Genomic DNA, 23,122 nt, shown 5'->3' with positions numbered 1-23,122 from the left:
GTAGGTGGTACATGTCAAAATAGCTTCCACATTGTTGACCCAAGGTTTTTCAGCTTGCCTTCTTCTGTGCATCCTGGTGCCATGTGTTCCCCAGGTAAGTGACACACACGTACCCGGCCACCCACATGATGGTCCAGTTCTGATGCTCACATGCCCACTCTTTGCGCTTTTGCCGGTGGATAGGGTCAGCATGGGCACCCGACCCGGACTGTGATGCACTGTGTATTCTGACACCTTTCCAGCAGAACCAGCATTAACTTCTTGAGTAATTTTTAGCAACAGTAGCACGTCTGTTAGATCAAACCACATGGCGCAGCCTTCCCTTTCCACTGCATCAATGAGCCTTGATCGCCCATGACCCTGCCGCCGGGTTCATTGCTGTTCCTTCCTGCGACCACTTTTGATAGATTCTAACCACTGCAGGAACACCCCACAAGAGCTGTAGTTTTGGAGATGCTCTGACCCAGTTGACTAGCCATCACGATTTGGCCCTTGTCAAACTCACTCGAATCCTTACGCTTGCCCATTTTTCATGCTTTTAACAGATCGACTATGAGGAACAAAAAGATGTTCACTTGCTGCCTAATATATCCCACCCACTAACAGATGTCGTGATGAACAGTCAGTTATTCACTTTACCTGTCAGAGGTCATAATGTTATTACTGACCAGTGTATGTATTTGTTTTCATTGAGAAGTACTCATCTTAATTACTTATTTAAAGGAGTAGTCCACTTCCAAAACAAAGATTCACATATGTACTCACCCCCTTGTCATCCAAGACGTTCATGTCTTTCTTTCTTCAGTCATAAAAAAAAATTATGTTTTTTGAGGAAAACATTTCAGCATTATTCTCCCTATCATGGACTGATATGGTGCTCCGATTGTGAACTTCCAAAAATGCTGTTTAAATGTGGCTTCAAACGATCCCAAATGCAGTTGTAAATGATCCCAGCCGAGAAAGAAGGCTCTTATCTAGCGGTTATTTTAATTTATTTACTTTTTAATGTCAAACGCTCATCTTGTCTTACTCTGCCCGGTTCATGACAGTAAGGGTATGTCGAAAAACTCCCATCTCTTGTTGTCCCTCAACTTCAATATCATCCTATATCGCCGTTTTACCTTTTTTAAGGGTGTTTGATCTTCTTTGCATGTTCACTTTGCAAAGACTGGGTCGGTACTTCTGCAGTGATGTAGGATGATGAAGTTGAGGGAGAAAATACAATTGGAGTTATTTGACATACCCTAACTGTCCTGAGCCAGTATACACAGAATTCAGGGAGAGCAAGACAAGACGAGCGTTTGAGATTAAAAATTTCGTTTTTTAAATAAAAATAATCGATCGTTTCACTAGATAAGACCCTTCTTTCTTGGCTGGGATCATTTACAACCACATTTGCGATCGCTTGAAGCTGCATTTAAACTGCATTATGGAAGTTCAAACTCAGGGCACCATAGCAGTCCATTATATGGAGAAAAATGCTGAGAAGTTTTCCTCAAAAAAATTTCCTCAAATAATTAAGTATTATAATTTTATAATTATTGAGACGGTTAGTAATTTTGTCCAATCATTTAGTTTTTCCAACACCAACGATGATAAACTAATGTGGAAAATAAAGACACAACCTACTATTACTTATTTTCTGCTGCCCATCAACACAGAGATATGCATGCAAATATATACTATTGTTAAACAGTATTTTAATGGTAAAATCAGAAATTCCAAGACTACACAAAAGAGATATCAATACTGTGATATAATCCTGCTATCACTATATCAGTGAATTACAGACATCTATACTGTCAGATGCACTGTATTTTGTACTGAAATTTTCATTCGTTGAAATAATGCAAACAGAGTGGTTTCACTTCATGCTTGGTGTAAACAGGCCATTACATTTAAGGCCAAATTTCATCTGCATGCTGTTAACCTGGACTAACCTGTGTAGACTGGATGATAGTTAGGTTATTGATGCAAGCAAACCCCGCACCCATCTCCGCTCTCAAGCCAGCTGTTCCAAATGTCATCCTGGAGCACAACCTCCTCCTCAGCTCCACCACACGTCCCTCTCGCACCAGAGATTCCAACTGCTTCCGTGTCTGAGGATTCTAAAGAGACAAAAACTAGTGTTGTCAACTTACACTTCTTTTTAAAAAAAAAAATAAAAAATAAAAAAAAAGTTTCAAACAATATATAAGCTTATAAAATATATATATATATATATTATATATTATGTATAATTACATCCCTGAACACATGCATAAAATGGCCCCCCAAGTCTATATTAATTTGTGGTCCCAAAATAGTTCCCAAAAGCTTAATTTGGGGACTTTTCCCCAGCAAAAACTGATATGAAAAAAATTACATGCAATCATTTGTCTAATTAATCAGCATTTAATTAATTAATTAATGCATTCATTCATTCATTCATTCACATCAACAAGACAGTCCTAAAAAAAAAATAACAGTGAAGTACACAGCTCTAATTTAGAGGGATTTTAAGGACAAACATGATTCTGAGAAACTGCAGGCCATTGCAAATGGCAAGTTATTGATCAGATCATAAATCAATAATGTTCTCACATATAAAATGTGAAAAAAAGAGGGCAGCACCAGACACTCTTCCCAGAATTTGCTGTAGGTTCAGCGATGAGTCAGCTGTAATGCATCTAATCATGGACATTTTTTTTTTTATAAACAGTCAGGGTGGAAAATTAATAATTCCGTTTTTCCGTTGCTGAAAGCTTATCTCTGCATCCTAGACAGAACAGGCTTTCCATTAATCCAAACACATAAGCCAGCTGAACCACCTAAACATGTGAACACAAGAATGTCTAAATAGTAAATGTACCACTTAAACATATATACCATGAATAGAAATGACACTTTATGTCTATTTTTGCTAAGCTAATGGCTTTTTATTACAACTGCCAGCTGGTTGCTCTTTAGTGTGCTACTATATACACCAGTCATGCAGTCCTGGCGGAGTTTGACATTTGCAAGAGGAGGTCAGCCAGACATGACTATTAAGTTTGCCTGTGCTACAAAAACTGAAAAAGAGCTACACACACACTGTACATATACATATATATATATATATATATATATATATATATATATATATCACTACAATAGCTGACACATTGTTCAATCTCTGAAAGCTCGATATTTAAAGCACAAGACACAGTTCAAGATACTATTGTAATAGCATGGCCTTTTTTTTTTAATAGAATGAGAGATAAGTGCCTTTCTATAAAGTACCTCTGCACTACCACAGTTGTTAGACATAGTGTACATCAACTTTAGTACTGGAAACCTGACTGTGCCATGTACTGTACTGGACCACAGTACTTTTTGTAATGATTTTTTTTTTTTTTTTTTTTTTTTTCCCCAGATATGTACTACGGTAGTACCATGGTATATATGATCATGTGCTATGTTACTTTCATATATTTTGCTACTAAAATCATAGGTCATGGTATTTACCTGGTATTCCAATGTACTTCCAGGAATACGGTGGTACTACTATGGTACAATCCAAAAACCACTGTAGTAACATGGTACGTATCAATTTACAAGGGTCATCATCATCTGATATCATCACTGTACCACCACAACCATTTGAATGACTCAAGTTGGCACTGCAATGCAGTGCAAAGCGATGTGATGCTGAATGTTCCAGAGGGTTTATATCTCTTTAAGTTGCTCTTAATGGTCATGACAACATAAAAACACAACTGATTAATTTCCAAACAGATGCTGTATTTAAAAATGCATGAGCACCGACTGATAAAGACAAACAACAACAATACGAACACACTTTATAAAACCACTGACAATGGCAGGGGTTGTCAACCACACACCAGTCATAACGTCTGTGTGAGAATGTTTGAAAGCATTAAAATCTCACCTTATCCCAGGCCATCCACTGACTGACTGCTTTGTCCAGGACCAAGTCCCCAGTGCTGCTGAGACATTGAGAGTTATTTGCGTTGAGGTCTCCATTAGACCCCATTTTAGCGGCAGATCCAGATGGGTGAGTTTAAATGTGAACTTCTATTCCAGCTGCTTCTAACCGGTGCGACTGAATGTTATTGCGCACAGCGTGCACGGAAATTAAAGATTAACGGCGTGACGTCATCATTCAAATAGGTCACAGACGAAAGAAGAGACAGACTGTCAACTTGTCACATTAAATACGTATTAAAATATCACTGTTGTACGTCGCGTCAAATCCATGCCCACAGACCAAATGACATTAGGATCGTTTTAAACACTACATTTTCTAATGACTACAAAAATAATTCAACATTAAATGCACTGCAGGTGGATTCGTTCACTTTAAAGCTAACAACCCTTCCTCAGCAAGAGCAGCCGGTGAGCCACATGCAGTTAGCATTGGTGCATTTAGCCTAAGTGCGTTTGTTGGCGTTTAGGAATCAGTTCCGTTATGAACGCACGTCACGTCACAAAACACGTATGCAAATATTGCGCTATAACTGGAAGAGTTTGCTGTGGCTTTATGTCGCATAAGAACAGCTGTGAGCATTAAACTCTTTTGCTAAACTACTGTGACAACTCAGGGGGTTGGGCTTAAATGGGGGATGCTGGGAAATTGAGTATTTTTCTCTCTATGCTTTCAGCAAATCAGAAGTGTAAAACGACCAATGGATTTGCTTTCGTGCTTTGTCATCCTAAGGATCAAGAATATGAAATATGAAATATATATTATTATAACAAAACACTATTAAGTGTTCTATTATAATAGTTAATATTTTAACAGAACATACTTAGTATTTAGTATATAATTTTTATTATTTTACATTTTATTAATAACATACTTAGTATATTATCCTTATTTTATTTTATTTTATTTTATTTTATTTTATTTTATTTTATTTTATTTTATTTTATTTCTCAGGCTTGTATATGCCTCAGTGGTCTACCAGCGCTTGTCAATGTCAAAATGATTGAAATGCCCAGTCAAATCAGAGAAGGCGGTCAGTGCGAGATGGTAAGTACCTAAACACGTTTATGTATTACAACTTTTTAAGATATGGAGGGTTTGCACTTACATAACGATTTGGTCAGTTACATTGGATACGCGGCCATACTGGCCATACTCCGGTATGAAAAAAAAAAAAAAAAACATCATGGATTGCACAGTTATGTATTACTGAATACCTTGTTATGCTAATTGTTGCTGTTTAAACAACGTAGAGAGAGAGAGAGAGAGAGAGAGAGAGAGAGAGAGAGCGAGAGAGCGAGAGCCTGACAGGGACTGCAGATGAAAATTAACCTGAATGGCTAAATCTGTCACATTTGCATATAGTCTTGTTTACTTATGTTAATTAAAGTGCATTGTCCCTTTTAAAATAAAAATATAGAATAAATAAAGAATCATTAAGCAGGAAAGGGCACAATATTTAGTACAAGCAGTATTAATTAAAATATTAGCCTAATATTTCACTTACCTGACCAGAAATTATAAGAACAAACACAAATATTGTCAAGATTCTTGCCCTGGAAATCCTGGTTCAGTTTGGCCTTTTGTTCCTCAGACAGTTTTTTTTTTTTTTTTTTTTTTTTTTGCACTCTTTTCCTTGATTTGTTATAACTTGCCAGTCTATAGTATCCCAAATGTTTTTCCAGGTCCAACCAAATGGTAACAGGCCAAATCATGACAATAATTTATCATTTTTAGCAGCAAAATATGCCGGTCTTGTTCAGTACAGTGGCATTGTTTAAATTCAGTGCTACCAATAAGGCAGATTGATGATGCGTCGTGAAAACACTATATAAATGTTAAACAATCAACAGTAATGTTCAGTAACTACTTAGTAATAAACACTCAAATAAACATTACTCAAATAATAAACTACTCAAATAAACATTTGGGGGATCATTTCTGGTCAGTGCATTAACAAAATTCACTTTTTTATTATTATTATTATCAACAAAATATAGCACAAAAATGTATCCTGTATCCTGTACTGTAGATATCATACCAGCCCAATGCCCAAATCTATTTTAGAGGGCACTTAAAACATGAAATTGATTCTTGGTGCCCTTTATATATATATAAAAAAAAATATATAAAATTAAAAAATATATAAATATAAAAAATATAAATATTAAAATATAAAAGATGTTTAATATCCTTAGACTTTGGGTGGAATCATAGTCTGAAGCTGGTCATACACTGCATGAATTATTATTATTATTATTGTTTTTTTTTTTTTTTTTTTTGTGAAACTCAGATCTGCAGACTGACTCTGAACAATTAGGCTACAGACTGTAAATCAGGGCAAAAGCTGTGTAGTGTATTCCAGCCTCAAACTGAGCTGCTGCAGCAGTAGCATCAAAGACATCACATAGGAAATAAAGACAGAGTGGTTAGTATTATATTAGTGTAATTAATGTAAATGAAACAATTAACACAGGTAACATTAATGAGGATGTAACTGTTAAATATATATAAACCATTAGAATTTTTAGTGCAGAAAATTAGTTTTCTTTTTATGTTATATTAAGAAGAACATCAAATACAAGACAAAGAGGTAATATCTTTACCCAATGGAGACTAGTGGAGTGTTTTTTTTTAGTTCGAATATTGAACATAAATACATACTCTTTTGAAGTCTGTCTTCACAGTCTCAAATTTCTACTTGTGCCGCCTCTCTTTCTTTTGTTATTTTGTTAGAGAGAGAGAGAGAGAGAGAGAGAGAGAGAGAAACTGAATTATTGTTAAATTAAAATAATAATAATAATAATAATAATAATAATAATAATTTAACAATAATTCCGTTTTTTTTTTTTTCTCTCCTCCTGTAGTTTTACCTGGTTCAATTCTCAGGTACACAAAAACTGATAAAATGTATACCTTGAATGTTAGTTTGTTAGTAAGTTTATTTTCTTTCAGTATCATGTACAGTATTCAAATGAACTCTTCTCAGAACTCAGAACTGACACAGAATCCCATACTATTCATGGTGTTATATCCTATATATTCATTCACAAAACTTTTTGATAACGCATTGGATAGGCATTACAGGAATTATGGATTTATGTCATTTTAGTAATGGAAATGTAGTGGAATGACTTCAGCACCAGTTTCCATTCAGCGACTCGAATTCGAAACACACATTATGCTTTGTCTCTTATAATGATCCGACAGATAGAATTTCTAAACTGAAATAAGATCAGTTATAATATATCCAGTGGCCAATATCTGCAGCCCTGATGCTTAATTTAGACATATCCCTGATGTTTATAAAGATGTGTCAGTGTCTGTTGTTTATCAGTTCTTGAGCTTTTGTGAGACGTTCCAGACGCTGCTTTAGATCAGCTCTCCTTCGCCACTGGTCTGAATCTTCTTTCAGTAGTTCGACCACATCTGCCCCGTTCCTCATTTCCAGCATTTGATGTCGCAATGTCTTAGCTGCATCCTTCAGCATGAAGAGGATGAGCAGCATGGGCACATAGTCTGTCAGGCGTTGATAGATGATCTATATGGGGATAAAACTTGAATTATTATAATATTCACTAAGATATTTTAGCCACCTTTTGGGGTTTGTTGCCCCTTTGGTGAACCTCTAGTGCCATTGCACTGCCAACATGTGGTGTGGTTCTTCATTAATTGTACTCCTAAAAATAAAAGTGGCAGGTAACGCCGCAACACAGTAGTTTCCGCAGCAATGCCGTATAAGAATAAATTTCCCAAAGAACCTTTTAGTCATTTTCTTAGTGTGAGGAACATTTTAAAGAACTCTTGTTCCCACTACAAAGCACCTTTGTAAAATAAAAAGTTTAGTGGATGTTAAAAGGTACTTGAACATAATTTCAACAATATTTATTTAACTATAAGTAAGCCATTCGTACATACATTCCCCTAAAACACTGACTCTTTTTATTTGAGTGTCCCAACCAGTTCTATACAGTAACATTGACACAGCCATCATTTTGGGGTGGGACTATCTTGTGATCGATTCGGACTGTAGTGGCATGGAAATACACGTGACATTGTGTATTTAAAGCCCATGTACAGTAGATATTACAGTGTATACATAACAAAGATAAATTATGCATGTAAATGAACATTTTTACTGTGTGTAAATTAACGGTTAAAATAACGACAAATTTTCTGTCACTGTCACAGTGACCTACCTCATAATAAAGAGCCAGTTTTTCTGGTACTAGATTTCTCGTATCCAACAATGCACAGCCTTTGGAATTTAAAACCATGTCATCTTCACGGAGGTTCTCGTAACGTTCTAGCCCAGTCATTTGATGGATGTCAGATTCATCAAGTTTCTTTTGCAATACTTTGTCCTGCGTGAAAACCAGTTGCTCCATATGAATGAACTCTTCGATTCTTTTCTCCACTTTGGCCTCTTGTTTTAACTGAATCTCATCAATCTTTTTCTGAGGAGTACAAAATAATATATCAAAGATAATAATAATAATAATAATAATAATAATAATGTAAAAGTTTTACTTACAGAGACATTGCATTTCAGTGACGGGTACTGAACAAAACATAAATTACATATTTCCCTAAACTTATTTTGAACAATCTCTGGAAGAAAAAAAAAGAGAGAAGTAAAGAAGATATCTTTATCGTCAAAAATGTTTAACAGTATATTTAGAAAATGCACACTGTACCTCGTACATCTTTCAGTGTTTGCATAGCTGGCTCTTGAAGGGCTGCCACATGGTCTTGGATGACACGTTCAAATTCACTGAAGTTACTGAACGTTAGCAATTCTCTGCCACGATGCATCTCATTATACTTTTCTATCATTTCCTTTACTTTTGCATTGACTAAATTTGTAATAAAGATAAGAGAAGGTCAGGTTTAGGGATCCTGATACAGTCGTAAAAAGGAACCAAAGGTTTTATCATATCTTGACTCACATGATACTTCAGTGTCTCTTAGGCAGCTGTCCCATTTCTTGAATACAGGACGTAGAAGTGCATGAATGTTCCTGTTTTTTGAATGTCCTGTTCTACTCAGTTCATCGATTTGGTCACTGAACTCTATTATTATCTATAAAATAAAAAAATAAAAATAAAAAAAACTCAATCAATCAATCAGTCAATATCGAATAAAAACAAAAATAAAATCAAATTATTTAAGGGATAGATAGATAGATAGATAGATAGATAGATAGATAGAATGTGTTTTATTCTCAGAGCTATTACCTTACTGAGAAAAGGTCCCATCATTTCTTCTTCAAGAGGTGGACCCTGATACTTTTTAAGATCTTCCCGCACACCAAGTATTTTAGTGTTTATCTGCTCAGTTAAGTGTGGTAGTGATTTCTGTGTCAATAAGAAAATATATTTGGATAAATCAGCTGGCTAATTGCACCATATACAGAATATCCATAGTGCATCCCACACGGTGGCACTTCACTTGGCTGATCCTAAAGTCTTAGACCTAAGTCTTACATTTTTGTTGTATTTATAGTTTTTTATTTACTTGGGGGAAAAAAAGTGTTAAAAGAATCCTTGTCATCATTTAGTGCTTGCCTTGATATGATAAACCAGTTCTGTGGTCAATTTCTTTGCCAGGCACTGAGTAGATGCTTTATCATCATTCAGTAGAGAGCTGTCAAAAAAGAAAAGCACTATATAAATATATTTTAAGTTGTTTGAAACAAACCATTCATCAATTTTCAGTTAAGGTAATTTAAGTCATTAATTAACTACCTGAAATATCTGTGGTTTTTAAAGAATTCAATTTCCATGTCTATGGCTTCATCAAGAGGCATTTTGTTATTGATGTCACTCTGACCACGACATCGCACAATAATGTAACCCTTACTGAGAGGAACAACTTTGCCCTGAACAATGTTCAAAACATCAGTCTCTGCCCCTCTGTCAATAAGATCTGGTTTTGTGAGAATTGCTAAAAAACAAAATAAAAAAAATAAAATAAAAATTAGATGGCAAAAAAAAGTGATTATATATATCATAAAATGACAAAATACATAAGTTGGCAAACCAAGAGTTCTGTTTCCCTCGGGGTCTGCATGTTGCGCCATTCTTAGTGCTTCTGTTGTTGTTATGTCAACATTGCAGGGCACAACAACTAAAATGATGGTCTCACTTTTGGAAATATATTTCAGTATCAAGTTTTTGATCTAAAAAAACATGACATATTGTCTGTTTAGGGAGGAGAGAATCTTCAGGTCAATATGAAACACCACTAAACCCATTATACTTCCATAATATCCATGATAAAATGTTATGCAGGAATATATATGACACTAAATAAAAATACTAATTCTGAGTTTGTGTTGACTTTACACCAGTCAGCTACAAATAGACTACCTAATTTTTATCTATTTGAAACTGAATGTCATCTGGCAACATGTCAAAAATAAACATTTTTTGAAGCTGCAGTTTAACAAATAAAAGTGGGACTTAAGGAGATAGCTACTGATCACGCAATGAAGACTTTGTGTACACTGAGTTTGCTGTGAGACATAAGCTGCTTTGAGGAAACATCACATACACTCACCTGATCTGCAATATCATCAGGTTGATCTTGCACAGGTACACGGGTTATACCAGGTAGATCGATCAGAGTGAGGTCACAAACATTAGGAGATGAAATTTCCAAAGTAATGAGTTCATCACTGATTCCAACTGTATTTCCAGCAAGCTCATTTTGAGCTGTTGAATTCACATGTAAGTTTTTCAACAGACATACAGAGGAGTAAAGTTTTGGTATTGGTAAGTTTGCATCTTGTAAAATCTACCTCTGAAATTCAGGGCTGTGTACCATTCACAACAGAATTGAGAATACCTTTGAAATCCTAAATCATTGAGTTTCTTTAAATTTAAATTTAATAAATCCATTCCAATTCAAATTCCAATTTAATATGCTTGTAGACCATATAGCTAATTTAATTCATATTCATTAATCGAAAGGGAATCAAATTTTGAGTTTTTGAATTTTGCACATCCTTCAGACACAAGTGAATATTGGCTACCACATGTACCACATGCTTTTTATGATGCTGATTCATTTGAATTGCTACATATATATAATAATTATTATTATTTATTTTTTTATTATTATTTTTTTTTTCCATACTGACCTTTTCTAACAAGGTTATCCACCATTAATGGGTCATAAAAGGTCTCTTTGTGGCCATGGTAAGAAATGGTCCCTGACCATTGTCCTTTTTTGACCTTCCGCAATTTCAGCTCAAGAGGACACCGAGTGACAATGCCTGAAAAACATAAAAGCATAAAGTTTTTCTTTGTACAAATGTGACTTCTCACACACAACTGATTAACACAGAGATTAGTGCTTTTACTAGAATAACACAAAAACCTAGACCCCTTTAAATAAATTAATTGTACTGTAGTGCAATAATCTAAATACTCTTAAAAGTTGGGAAAATAAACAGGATTAGTTTTGATTAACTTGGGAAATTATATACTTGGAATATGACTAGATTTTTCACTAGGTGGCAGGTAATTAGTGATGCAAAAACTAAATGAGTAAAGTAAAAAAGATGAACAGTACTGTTGATGACGTCTGAAATTCTAGGGCTGTTTCTTTGTAGGGGTGTAACTAGTAATAGCTGTAACTTGTAGGGATAAGTCAGATACACTTAGTAGATCATCTCAGGTAAAGTCTGTAACGCAGTTCCCTGAGAAAGGAACGAGACGCTGCATACTGATATCGTTGCTATGTGAACACTTCTGTGTGAGCCGTCCGAAGCATGTGAAGACACTTGCCAATAATCGGAAACAAACGCCGCCAGGATCTAAAGTCTAAAGGAAAACGTTTTAGTCATTGTATGAGGTATGGCAAGGTTACACAGTGTCTTGTTCCCTTTTCAGGGTACTGGGTTACATACTGGTTTGCATCCTTTTCTCATTTAATTTTCTGACAGCCTGAGACAAGTTGAACCCAAAGGGACTTGACTGGCTGGGATGAATCCATACCCAAACTATAATATCTTAAGAATGCACCAGTCTGTCACAGCTCAAACATCTTGCAAAGATGCAACCTTAACCAAAGCTAAGACTAAAGACTCTGGAATGGACTCTGATACCAAGAGGCAAAGCCACATCATGTGCCTCATAAGTAATGGCATCAACAATCTAATGAGAAAGTCACTGTAAATCTTTTGGGCCCTGACTAGACATAGACTATGAAGTCTATCATGCTCTAGTAAGTCAAATGGAGGAGGGGAAAGGCTTGAAGAATGACTGGACGGACGACAGTGGATGGCAAGTAAGTAAGTAATGTTAGAGCCAATAACAGAGCAACTTTCACAGTCAGAAACTTTTCTTTTACTGACTCCAATAACTCCAATAAACCAGATCCACAGATAACATTGATGTGATTGTGGCAAGTAAAAATCACAGCCACTTACACTTTGATAGTAGCAGGAGATTCTGCAAAAAAAGCAAAGCCTACCCATTATCCAGACCTGAAACCATGTCAGTGGAGAAATATATTGAAGAAGCAACTGGTTTCCTATCTACACTAAGGACCAGGCCAAGCCTATTAATGATGTCAAGATGGTCCTCTTCTGTTTACAAAAGCACCAGCTCTACGTAAAGGCAGAGAAATGTAAGTTCCAAACATTCTTGGGGTATATCATCAGTCATCAAGGTGTCGTCATCAAATGTTTTCTGAGCTTCGCTAACATTTATAGACACTTTATCCACAATTACAGCCTCATCGCTGCTCCCTTAACTTTGTTGATTCCAATTCACAGTCACTTATCTTCCAGGCAGTAAACATGGCAAAGCCAATGCTCTTTTCACGCTGTCATGATCCTCCTTGCCTTACACCACAAAATTAATCCATACTACCACCATCTGTTACCATTGCACACATAAGCTGGGACATCATGGAAGAGATTCAAAGAGCATAACAGATAGACCCAGTACCACTTGAGTGCCCTCCAAACATTTTGTCCCTTAATACACTACGTCAAAAAACAATGCAGTGAGTCCATACCTCCCTTGGTACTGGACATCCTGGTATCCACAGAATCATCAGCTTGGTACATAACCTATTCTGGCAGCCCTCTCTCACTAATGATGTCATTGTTTTCGTTAAAGACTGTCCATGACACTCTTGCAGCTTAAACCCAATGAAGGGTTTACCCACCGCTATGGAAACTGCTGACTCTATTCCAAGTTTTTACGATCTGCCAGAGGATATTGTGTCCAGTTGTGGACCCCATTTTACTTCCTGAGTTTGGCAAACACCTCCAGAGACTTCTGCAAACAACTGGACATCAATGTCAGCCTCATGTCAGGGTTTCACCCAGAGTCAACAATACAATAAACAATAAAAAAATAAAAATGGAGCTTTCTTCCTTGGGTAGACTATGCACAGAACTCCCTCACTCATTCCTCAACCGGACTCACTCCTCTCCCTTGTGTCCGAGGCTACCTACATTGTTCTCTTGGTCGGCTGAACCCACTATGGTGCCCACGCTGGATAATTGGATCAGATACAGATAACGGGTGTGGGACAGCGCTCACATAGGACTGCAATCTATATCCAAGTTAATCTATAGATATTTTGGACCCCAACTATCAGCCTGGCCAGGTGGTCTGGTTATCCACCAGGGACCTCAAGTAGTGGCTATCCTCAGCCCAGGATATCAGAACTGTTAAACAGGTCAATCTTGTGACATACATTTTGTAGCTTCCTGTTAACTACCATATTTCTCCCTCTTTTTCTTTTCCTTGCTGAAACTGGTCCACTCTGCATCTGGCCGCGGAACCACAGATCCTGAGCTTCCTTCTAAACTGGAGATTGATGGATCACCTGCTTACTTGGTCAAATATACCGTATATTGTGGGTAGCCACTGATGACATTTTGTACCCATCACTGATCCAAGAATTCCACCAACAGCACTCAAACCATCCTGCACAATGACTAAGGGGATAACCAAGAAAAAGGACACTGGGAGGTGTTGGTAGATTGGAGGGTTTTGTGATAAATGAGGCCGGTATAAATCATACAGCCACCAGAGGGAGCCCTCACCATGTACTAACATGACTGTTGCTTTGTTGGTTACTTCCTGCCGTCAGTATTTATAGCCATATAGTTTATAGCCATTTATAGTAATAACAGATGATGACAGATTTTTTTGTTTACGACCCTGTCCATCAAAATGTCTTGTCTTAGATTCAACGCTTGTCTAACATAACCTCTGATTTATATATACAGTGCTGCTTGAAAGTTTGTGAATATCATTTTCTATATTTCTGCATAAATATGACCAAAAAGTTAATCAGGTTTTCACACAAATTTTGAAAATTTACAAAGAGAACCCAATTAATTGGCACCAGTAGCCTCCATCCCCCCTCTCTTCTCCCAATGCTTTCCTGTCTGCTTTCTATACTGTCCTATCAAAATAAAGGCAAAATGACAAAAATATAACTTAAAAAAAAAAGAGAGAACCCAATTAAACAAATGAGATTGATGAGTTACAAATGAGACATGTCAGAAGGCTATTGGAGAAATGTTTTGTGGACAGATGAGACCAAAATATAATTTTTGGTTTAAATAAAAAGTATTATGTTTGGGGAAAGAAAAACACTGCATGCCAGCATAAGAAGAACCTTATGCCATCTGTGAAACATGGTGGTGGTAGTATCATGGTTTGGGCCTGTCTTGCTGCATCTGGGCCAGGACAACTTGCCATCTTTGATGGAACAAGAAGTTCTGAATTATACCAGCAAATTCTAAAGGAAAATGTCAGGACATCCATGCATAAACTCAAATTTAAAGAGAAAGTGGGTCATGCAGCAAGACAACGACCCCAAGATCACAAATCATCCTACCAAAAAATGGTTAAACAAGAACAAAGGCAATGTTTTGGAATGGCTGAGTCAAAGTCCGGACCTTAATCCAATTAAAATGTTGTGGAAGGACCTGAAGCAAGCAGTTCTTAGGAGTTCTCAAGTGTTTCTGTACTAAAGAATGGGCTAAAATTACTACAAGTCATTGTGCAGGACTGATCAGCAGTAATAAAAAACGCTACTTGCAGTTATTGCTTCAAAAAGGGGTCCAACAGATACTGAAAGCAAAGATTCACATACTTTTGCACCTCACAAATATTTAACACTGGATAACTAAATGAAAAAGTATATATTTTTGTCTTGTTTGTTTGACTGGATTCTCATTGTCAACTTTAAGGAAAATCTGATGATGTTTTGCATTATATTTATGCAGAAATATAGAAAATTCTAAAGGGTTCACAAACTTTTAAGCAGCACTATATATATATATATATTTTTTTTTTAGTCACACAGTGCTAAAATAAAAGGAGTTTCACAGACGTACCACTTCCTCGAGGTAAAGCCACTCCAGAAAGTGCCTCCAAAACAGAACTCTTTCCAGAACTCTGATCTCCCACCACCGCAATGGATGGTAGATCTATATCTTTATCAATGCCAATCAGCCGCAGAGAATCAATCAACTCTATTAAAGGCTGAACAGAATCAGTGAAATGATTGTGGAACGTTCCTTGAGTTTGTGACTCTGAAAATGAGCTTTGTAATTAACACATTAAAAGAGAGAAACAGAGACATTTTTAGATTTAGATCATTCATTATTTAAATGTATTTAGATTTAGATTCAACAGTGGATGTACAAGCACTGGATCTACAAGCACTTTTGTTTTTCCACAGTACTCTGTGGTGGAAATAACATGGTAAAATGTATATAATTCATTTTATTCATTTGAACTACACTTACATACATAATATTTACACTTACGTTTACATAATATTTTCATGCTTAATTTGCCAACACACACATTAAGCATAACTGAATACTGTACCTTTCTTCATCCTGACTATGCATTGTTTGCCTGAAAATGATTTAAGAAATTTTAATCTGAGATTACTCTCAATTTACTTTGTTAAATTAAATAATTAGGAGGAATGATTTGGTATGTGCAATAAGCCCAACACATTCAATGCAGTGCTTTCACTTACCTCGTATAGTAATATGTAATGAAAATCAAGAAACTGATGTCTGTTTATTTATGCTTGCGTTATGTGAAGAACAGTTCAACTTCTGAAAGGTATATATAGTGTAGGGCGTGTTTCACGATCGTTGATTATTTATTATTTATTGCTCCAATAAAACTAAAGTTCCTTGTTTGTATGAGTTGACTGGTCTGGAGATCATATGTCTGGAGACAGGTTCAATCGGAAATGATTCATAGGTACATTTTTAATTTACTTACGTTTATCAAGGCAATAAACCAATAATTCTCCATTCCTGTTACTGATGGAGTTTGGATTCCTTGCCATTGTCACCTTTTGGCTTTCCGTATTTGGGGACAATTAATATTTGGCAATATTAACTCTGTTGGATGATGCCATCACTGTATTGTAATAATCTGTATTGTATAAAACGTTACAGAAATAAAGGTGAGTAAAGATCACGTTAGTTTTGTTTTGCTTTCGTTTTAATTCCTTTTTGACTTTTGTACTCACACTAATGACATTAAAAAAAAAAAAAACAGTTATGGCTCATAAAGGAAATAAATCATAATAGCATCATAATTTGTTGTTGTAGCTTCAACTAGTTGTTGGCTTACTTGTTCAGTGTGTTAAATTTTATAATTAATTACTTAATAATCGTACTAATACTGGAGTTGACGATGCATGCATTTCCTTAAATTCTGATTTTGATTCATTAAAGATTCAAAAACTACTTTTATTCAAAAAGACAACACCGCTAGTTTCTCAAATGCACCCTGATACATATTCAGTTCATTCAATTTGTTTGGAAACACCCAAACAGAATAAAATAAATCTCTTTTTCTCTTTATGTAGCTCAAACAGTAGAGCTTGCTGCTAATAACACCAAATAAAGTGATTCAAATTAAGACAATCTCAGAAAATGTGTGAACAAATGAATTACTAAAGAGGTTGGAAGCAATATTGTTTTGGATAAAAGCATCTGTTAAATGCATAAATGTTCTTGGACTCAACCAAGTATATCACTTCTTCAGCTTTATAAACTACAGCTAAGTGTTATAAACTGGCTATTGCGGGGTTGGATGTACAATTTATGCAAATTACATTGTGCTATATTGTATTTTATCAAGGAAAAAGATTTAAGGAAAGAACCAGAGAAAAAAAAAGTTCTATTTGTACATAAAAAGACTGATTTGATCTTGAAAAGGACAAAACTCACAAGCAAGCATGCATACAGCATATTTCGCCATGTTTCATTTCACCAAGAAATACATTTTGGAGCTGGTTTTCCAAAGTGTTTAACAGCCTGTAACTTTGAATAGAAAATGTCATGTTTTACAAAGTGGACATTCCTAAGATAATTTGTTAAAGTGCTCCTATTATGCCTTTTCAAATATGATCTTTCATGTAGTGTGTCATGTAGCTGTATGTGAACATAACCTATCTGCAAAGTTATGAAGCCGACAGTGTCTATCAAAAAAAAAAAAAAGAGTCGGCTCACATTTGCCTGAACAAGTCGTCAGGAATTTGAATTTTTTTCTGTTACGGCCATACGTCACGAAGTAACACATTTGCATAATGCACTTCCAAAAGATGAATCTACAAAGATTGTATTTTCTAGCGATCTTTCAAAATACGTAGTTGTGTATGTTATGTATTGTAACAACCCTGCACATGTCTTGCTAACCGGCTAAATCACGCTTCTATAGTTCTGTTGTTCACCTGTGGACCCACTGTAGTCTGACAATTTGTGATTGATGCAGCTTGACTGTCTCTCTGTCTCATTAGTTGGAGTAATGATAAAGGATGGCGCACGAAGCAGCTTTCACACCGAATGTGGAAAACGCTGTGCTATGAAACCTATTTGTTTCAATTGCTTCTGCCGTGTGAGGATGGCTTGTTTCTGCCTCAACCAAAGCGCACACCATGGACAAAGTTCAAATGAGTTGTTCAAATGAACTTTTGCTGCTGCGCTCTGAAGGGCTAGTGCAGCGATTTCCGCGTTAGGTGTGAAAGCCGCCTTAATGCATTATACAATGTTGAAGTTTACAACATAGAGGTGTGCCCGGTTCGCTTACATAAGCAAATTGCCAGCACTTTCCACGGTAGACCGTGCTAACTTGTCGATCAGCCACTTCAGCCGTTTCATCGTCAGACTCTGGCTCAAATTGGTATGGTAAAATTGATACCATCTTTTCTATGTATTGACAAGTATCCAGGACTGTCAATCAGTTATGGCAATGGGCGTTTCATTCTCCAACACGCTTTACGCGGTAGACCAATCATACAGGACTGCATCATCTGACCAATCACAGCAGTGAGGGCTCACGGAAAGGAGGGGTTTAGAGAGACTGATTCTTCGAACTGCTTCGTACGAGTCGTTTACAAATCATTTAGAAATGGGGTAAAATTAAATCTATTTTTGGAGAAAACTAAAGAGTTTTTTGACCTTGCATACATGTAAACCTGTTTTGGGAGTCTATTAAAACAATATTAGCAACCTTTAAAATGGCATAATAGGAGCACTTTAACACTCATATTAGTCATTAATGAATAACTACACAGGAACAAATGACTGATGCACTATTAACATTCTAGTAACGACTACTGACTAACAAGAAATTCTGATTAACAAATCAGTAAGTCATAGTGCTCACTTAAAAGTGGTAGTTCACTATTAGCTAATCAATAACTACCTTTTTTTCATATCTCCCAAAGAACTACTAAGACCTACTATATACAGGTTCATAATTAATGTGAATGATGCAAAATGTATAATTAATTCTAAAATACAGATCACTAGTAATGACTCAGGTAATACCAAATACTTCAGAAGTAATTACAAATTTTTTGGATCCGTATTCTAAAGTGTAGATCATAACTCTCTAGTAATGACTGAAATCATTGTAAGCTTTTGAGGTATATGTAAGGTTTTGGATAGTAATGACTCAAGTGTTATTACATCCTTCTAAAGGAATTACTGATTATTTGGATCTGTATTCTAAAGTGAAGATCATGGTAACCCACTAGTAACGACTCAAGTGTTATCAAAGCCATCGGAAACAGGACTATCCAGAACTTTACGAAAACCTCAATAGTTTTTAATGACTTAAGTCGTTACTAAGGAGTTGTTATGAGTTATCCAAATAATCAGTAATTCCTTCTGAAATATTTGGTAATACCCAAGTCATTACTAGTGGGTTACCATGATCTTCACTTATCATGGTATATAATACATTTTGCATTACTTACATTAATTATGAAGCGTGTATATAGTAGTTCTTAGTAGTTCTCTAGGAGATATGAAAAAAATGATAGTTACTGATTAGCTAATAGTGAACTACCATGTTCAACTGAGTGCTATGACTTACTGATTCATTAATCAGAGTTTCTTGTTAGTCAGTAGTAGTTACTAGAATGTTAATAGTGCATTAGTCATTTGTTCCTGTGTAGTTATTCATTAATGATGGAACTGTATTCTAAAGTGTTACCAATATTTTTATTTTATTTTATTATTATTATAATTTTTTTAAGTAAATTAAGAATGTCGTTCTAGAATAATTTTAGAATAAATTGTGAAAAGAAATGGCTTGGAACAATTAACCAAACAAGGATTTAACATTAACCAAACAAGGATAAGCAGGAAAAGAGAACGCAATAAAGGCTTATTGTTCACTGACAATAAAGAACTATGACACCTCATCAACTTTATCTAGCCTGTATTTAGCTGAATTGACCAAAAGGAGGTCAACCACAATTCCCCTGTCTAACTGCTAGACATTCTTATTTGTCCTTTGTTATTATCAGGCATCTGTTTATGTTGCATGAGACGTTGGGGCAGAACCCACTTGTTATCGGGGTTGTGAGAAGAGTATGAAGGCGAGATAGATAATTTACTGAAAAGCCAAGGTCACTGGAGCATGAACTAAAATGTAAATAAATCAATAAAAAATGTATACCATAACACAGTGTAGGTCAGTTTGTCTGTCAAATGTCTTAATGCAAATGTAGGACATTTTAAGAATGTCTATATTTTTTGTCACCATTTTAGTACTCCTGTTTCTTTTCCCCTTTAACCTTTTATGTGTCTGTACTCTCAGGAAACCCAAATTTCTATTCCTTAAACTTTATCTATTCTTTGAATTATTTTGTTGAGCACCACAAGTAAGAAAGCAACATTTTTGGAGAAAATATTTTATTATTTGTATTATTATTATTTTTTTTAATAAAGAGTGTTGTTACCTGGAATGGGACATTCACCATTGTTTTGGACAAATATAGTACTAATAATTTAGATGTTCTCTAAAAAATACAAAATAATTCAGCAAATTCCTCTTACTGTTACTCAAACTCAACATCCTGTGAGCTCTGGCCAATATACTTTAAGCAATGAATTGAATAGGAGCCCATTCCAACCCAGTACATATTTTTCAGAAGGACATATAATTTAAATCCATAACCTTACTACAATTGCTAAAAATGTTTGGGATGAATTGTAGTAATATTTTATTCAAATCATCTTATGAAAGACCTATCATCTGTTATTGTTGATAGATCTTTTTATTATTGATGATCTTTTTGGTATATTTTGCTCTGTTGTGAATGTGTATGCGTTATTAAACTTCCCCACTAGGTGGAAGTACTAAGTAACCACAACTTATTCTATATGTGTAATTACAATTAATGTGACTGATTTGATGTAATCTTATTTTACTGACTATTTTAAAATTGAAGGTTAAATGTTACGACCTTTGATGGAAATTTTGTCTAGGAATTTAGGAGGAGTAACATTGAGATGACCAAAAGAAGAAGCTTAAAGTAAAAGTGGCAAGAGAAACGCAGGACATCAAATTAGCACCGCAAAAGATTTATTGCTCCCAAAACCATGAGTATTTACAAACATTTAAGAACACAAAGTAATAAACAAAAATAATTTGTATAACCAAGACAAACGGGAAAGGGGAACTGAAAGTGGCGCTAGAAAACCAAAGAAATAAATATAACAAAAAGTACCCCACTGTCTCCTCCCGGCCCTCTAAATAAAAAAACAAAAATATGAAAAAGAAAAAGTCTTCAGCGCAAATGCGCCCTGAACCAGAGTCTGGTCCAGGTTGTCACAACATCTCTGTCTTCACAAATCGCCCAAAAACACAATTGAAATATAAATGATTATTATAAATATATAATTATAAATATAAATATAGCTTCACAATACTCATTTTGGGCTCTGTGGTGAACATACGATCAGAATATACTTACAGACTGATATTCTCATGAATCAGCTCCCTCCGATCACCACCAGAGGGCACTCTCTCCGGAAAACTAACCTATTCAGACTCCATTTCCCACAACACCTGGGCCTGATCTCCTTCCCAGGTGTCGCCCATTAGCCAGCCTACTTAAGCCACTTCTGGACTCTCACATCTCGCGAAGTCTTGTTTGCCACGGGCTACTTCTGAGCGTTATTCTTGTGTTTGATTATTAGTGTTTGACCTGGACTGTTTATTACTCTGATTCCCTGCCGCCTGCATTTGGATTTATTGCTCTGTTCTCTGGACTACTGTTACTCTGCCTGTTGCCTGCCCCGACTTCTGCTCGCCCACAGATTACTTTTTTGGATTGTCTGACCCAGAGTTTGTTTTCAATAAATGCTGCAAATGGATCCGCATGTCTCTGACCCATCATTACAGATATTTACTGTTTAGTGAATTGTTTCAGAGTGTTTTTTTTATTTGTTTATTTTTAATTATTATACATTTTTAAGTGCTTGCGTGAGTGTCCGGGATCCACAAAACTACAACAAACATTTCACATTAGATAAAGTTTTAAAATATATTATTGTAAAGTTACACGATTTAGCAACCAATTTAAACAACTAAAAGGGATCAACATAAATGTACGTCAGACTGTGTTACAGAGTGAACGAGACGTGAAGCGGGCGGATCCTGTCACGGAGGCAAGACAGGAAGTGATTGATCGAGGATAGGTCCCTGTGTAGCGTGACGGAGAACTCAAACGCGGATACACACGAGTGAGTAGGTTAACCACGCTGTTTATCTGAGAACGCTCCAGCAAAGGAGTAGAGATTTCCACCAGGAAACCCGCGTTCTCACACGCACACAGATAGGTATATAAATAGCTCCGTAGAGCGGTACTCACGTGAGTTGGTTGGAGAAGAGAAAGGCGACCTACACAGTAGTTCAACATGAACTCAATGTCCAGCGCCAGCTGAACCTTACTTCCTGTTTATATACCCGCGGAGATTACTTCCGGGACCTCGTGACCTCACGTGATCCGGTGCGTGTGACAGTACCCCCCCTCCAGGGCCGGCACCAGACGGACCCGGAGCAGAGGATACCCGACGACGGTAGTCCTGGATGAGGGCTGGATCCAGGATGAACCGTCCGGGAACCCACGACCGCTCCTCCGGACCGTAGCCCTCCCAGTCTACAAGGTACTGGGTGCCCCGGCCTCGATCCGGGGTGGGGGGGGAGCAGGGACCTGGGGAGACAGGGGAGAGAAGAAGACAGGTTTTAGTTGGGATTGATGGAATATGGGATGGACCCGGAGGGAAGCAGGCAGCTGGAGCCGGAAGGTGACAGGGTTCAGACGGTGGGTGATCTTGAAGGGGCCGATGTACCGGGGGGTGAGTTTTTTGGAGTCCGTCTTGAGATTGATGTTCCGGGTGGATAGATAAACCCTGTCACCTACGTGGAACAATCATCCCGGAGGGTGTCGGCGGCGGTGCTGCGTGACATAGCGTCGGTTGGCCTTCTGAATGGCAGCACGGGCGTGGTTCCAGAGCCGCCGACACCGGCGGACCAACTGTTGGGCAGACGGAACTTCAACCCCCGGCTCCTGATGTTCAAATATGGGAGGTTGAAATCCGTAGCATACCTCGAATGGGCTTAGGCCGGTAGCGGTGGAGGTGTGGAGGTTGTTGGATAGTTCGGCCCAGACGAGGTAGCTAGCCCAGGAGCGCTGATGTTCACTGGCAAAGCATCGGAGGAAGCGCTCCAGTTGTTGGTTGGCCCGCTCCGTCTGGCCGTTAGTCTGAGGGTGGAAACCGGACGATAGGCTGGAGGTGGTGCCGACCAGACGGCAGAAGGCCTGCCAGAACTTGGCCGT

The 23,122-nt window shown here is 36.8% G+C and overlaps 2 protein-coding genes across 2 annotated transcripts in view; both read right to left on the bottom strand.

Annotated features, from left to right (window-relative positions):
* Positions 1 to 4,586, bottom strand: part of pgm2l1 (phosphoglucomutase 2-like 1) — a 17,444-nt gene extending 12,858 nt beyond the window's left edge. Inside the window, exons 1-2 of the mRNA XM_051128531.1 lie at positions 3,911 to 4,586; positions 1,941 to 2,108 (exon numbers count right to left, since the gene is read on the bottom strand). Coding sequence (XP_050984488.1) covers positions 1,941 to 2,108; positions 3,911 to 4,015 — 273 coding nt within the window. The 5' untranslated portion in view covers positions 4,016 to 4,586. The remainder of the gene's footprint in view (positions 1 to 1,940; positions 2,109 to 3,910) is intronic.
* A 2,650-nt stretch (positions 4,587 to 7,236) lies between these two features.
* Positions 7,237 to 22,718, bottom strand: LOC127177488 (interferon-induced GTP-binding protein Mx). The gene is made up of 14 exons (XM_051129786.1): positions 22,706 to 22,718; positions 22,303 to 22,495; positions 15,345 to 15,553; positions 11,112 to 11,246; positions 10,529 to 10,683; positions 10,010 to 10,148; positions 9,715 to 9,913; positions 9,535 to 9,613; positions 9,205 to 9,324; positions 8,917 to 9,049; positions 8,665 to 8,823; positions 8,502 to 8,578; positions 8,167 to 8,424; positions 7,237 to 7,508 (listed from the first exon to the last, which is right to left on the bottom strand). Exons 1-14 carry the CDS (start codon positions 22,716 to 22,718, stop codon positions 7,284 to 7,286), a joined length of 2,094 nt encoding a protein of 697 aa, XP_050985743.1. The 3' UTR covers positions 7,237 to 7,283.
* Positions 22,719 to 23,122: the final 404 nt, after the last annotated feature.

The sequence above is a fragment of the Labeo rohita genome, chromosome 15 (assembly GCF_022985175.1).
Source record: "Labeo rohita strain BAU-BD-2019 chromosome 15, IGBB_LRoh.1.0, whole genome shotgun sequence".
NCBI lineage: Eukaryota > Metazoa > Chordata > Actinopteri > Cypriniformes > Cyprinidae > Labeo > Labeo rohita.
Note: the sequence above shows the minus strand (reverse complement) of the source record. Positions and strands in the feature narration are given on the sequence as shown.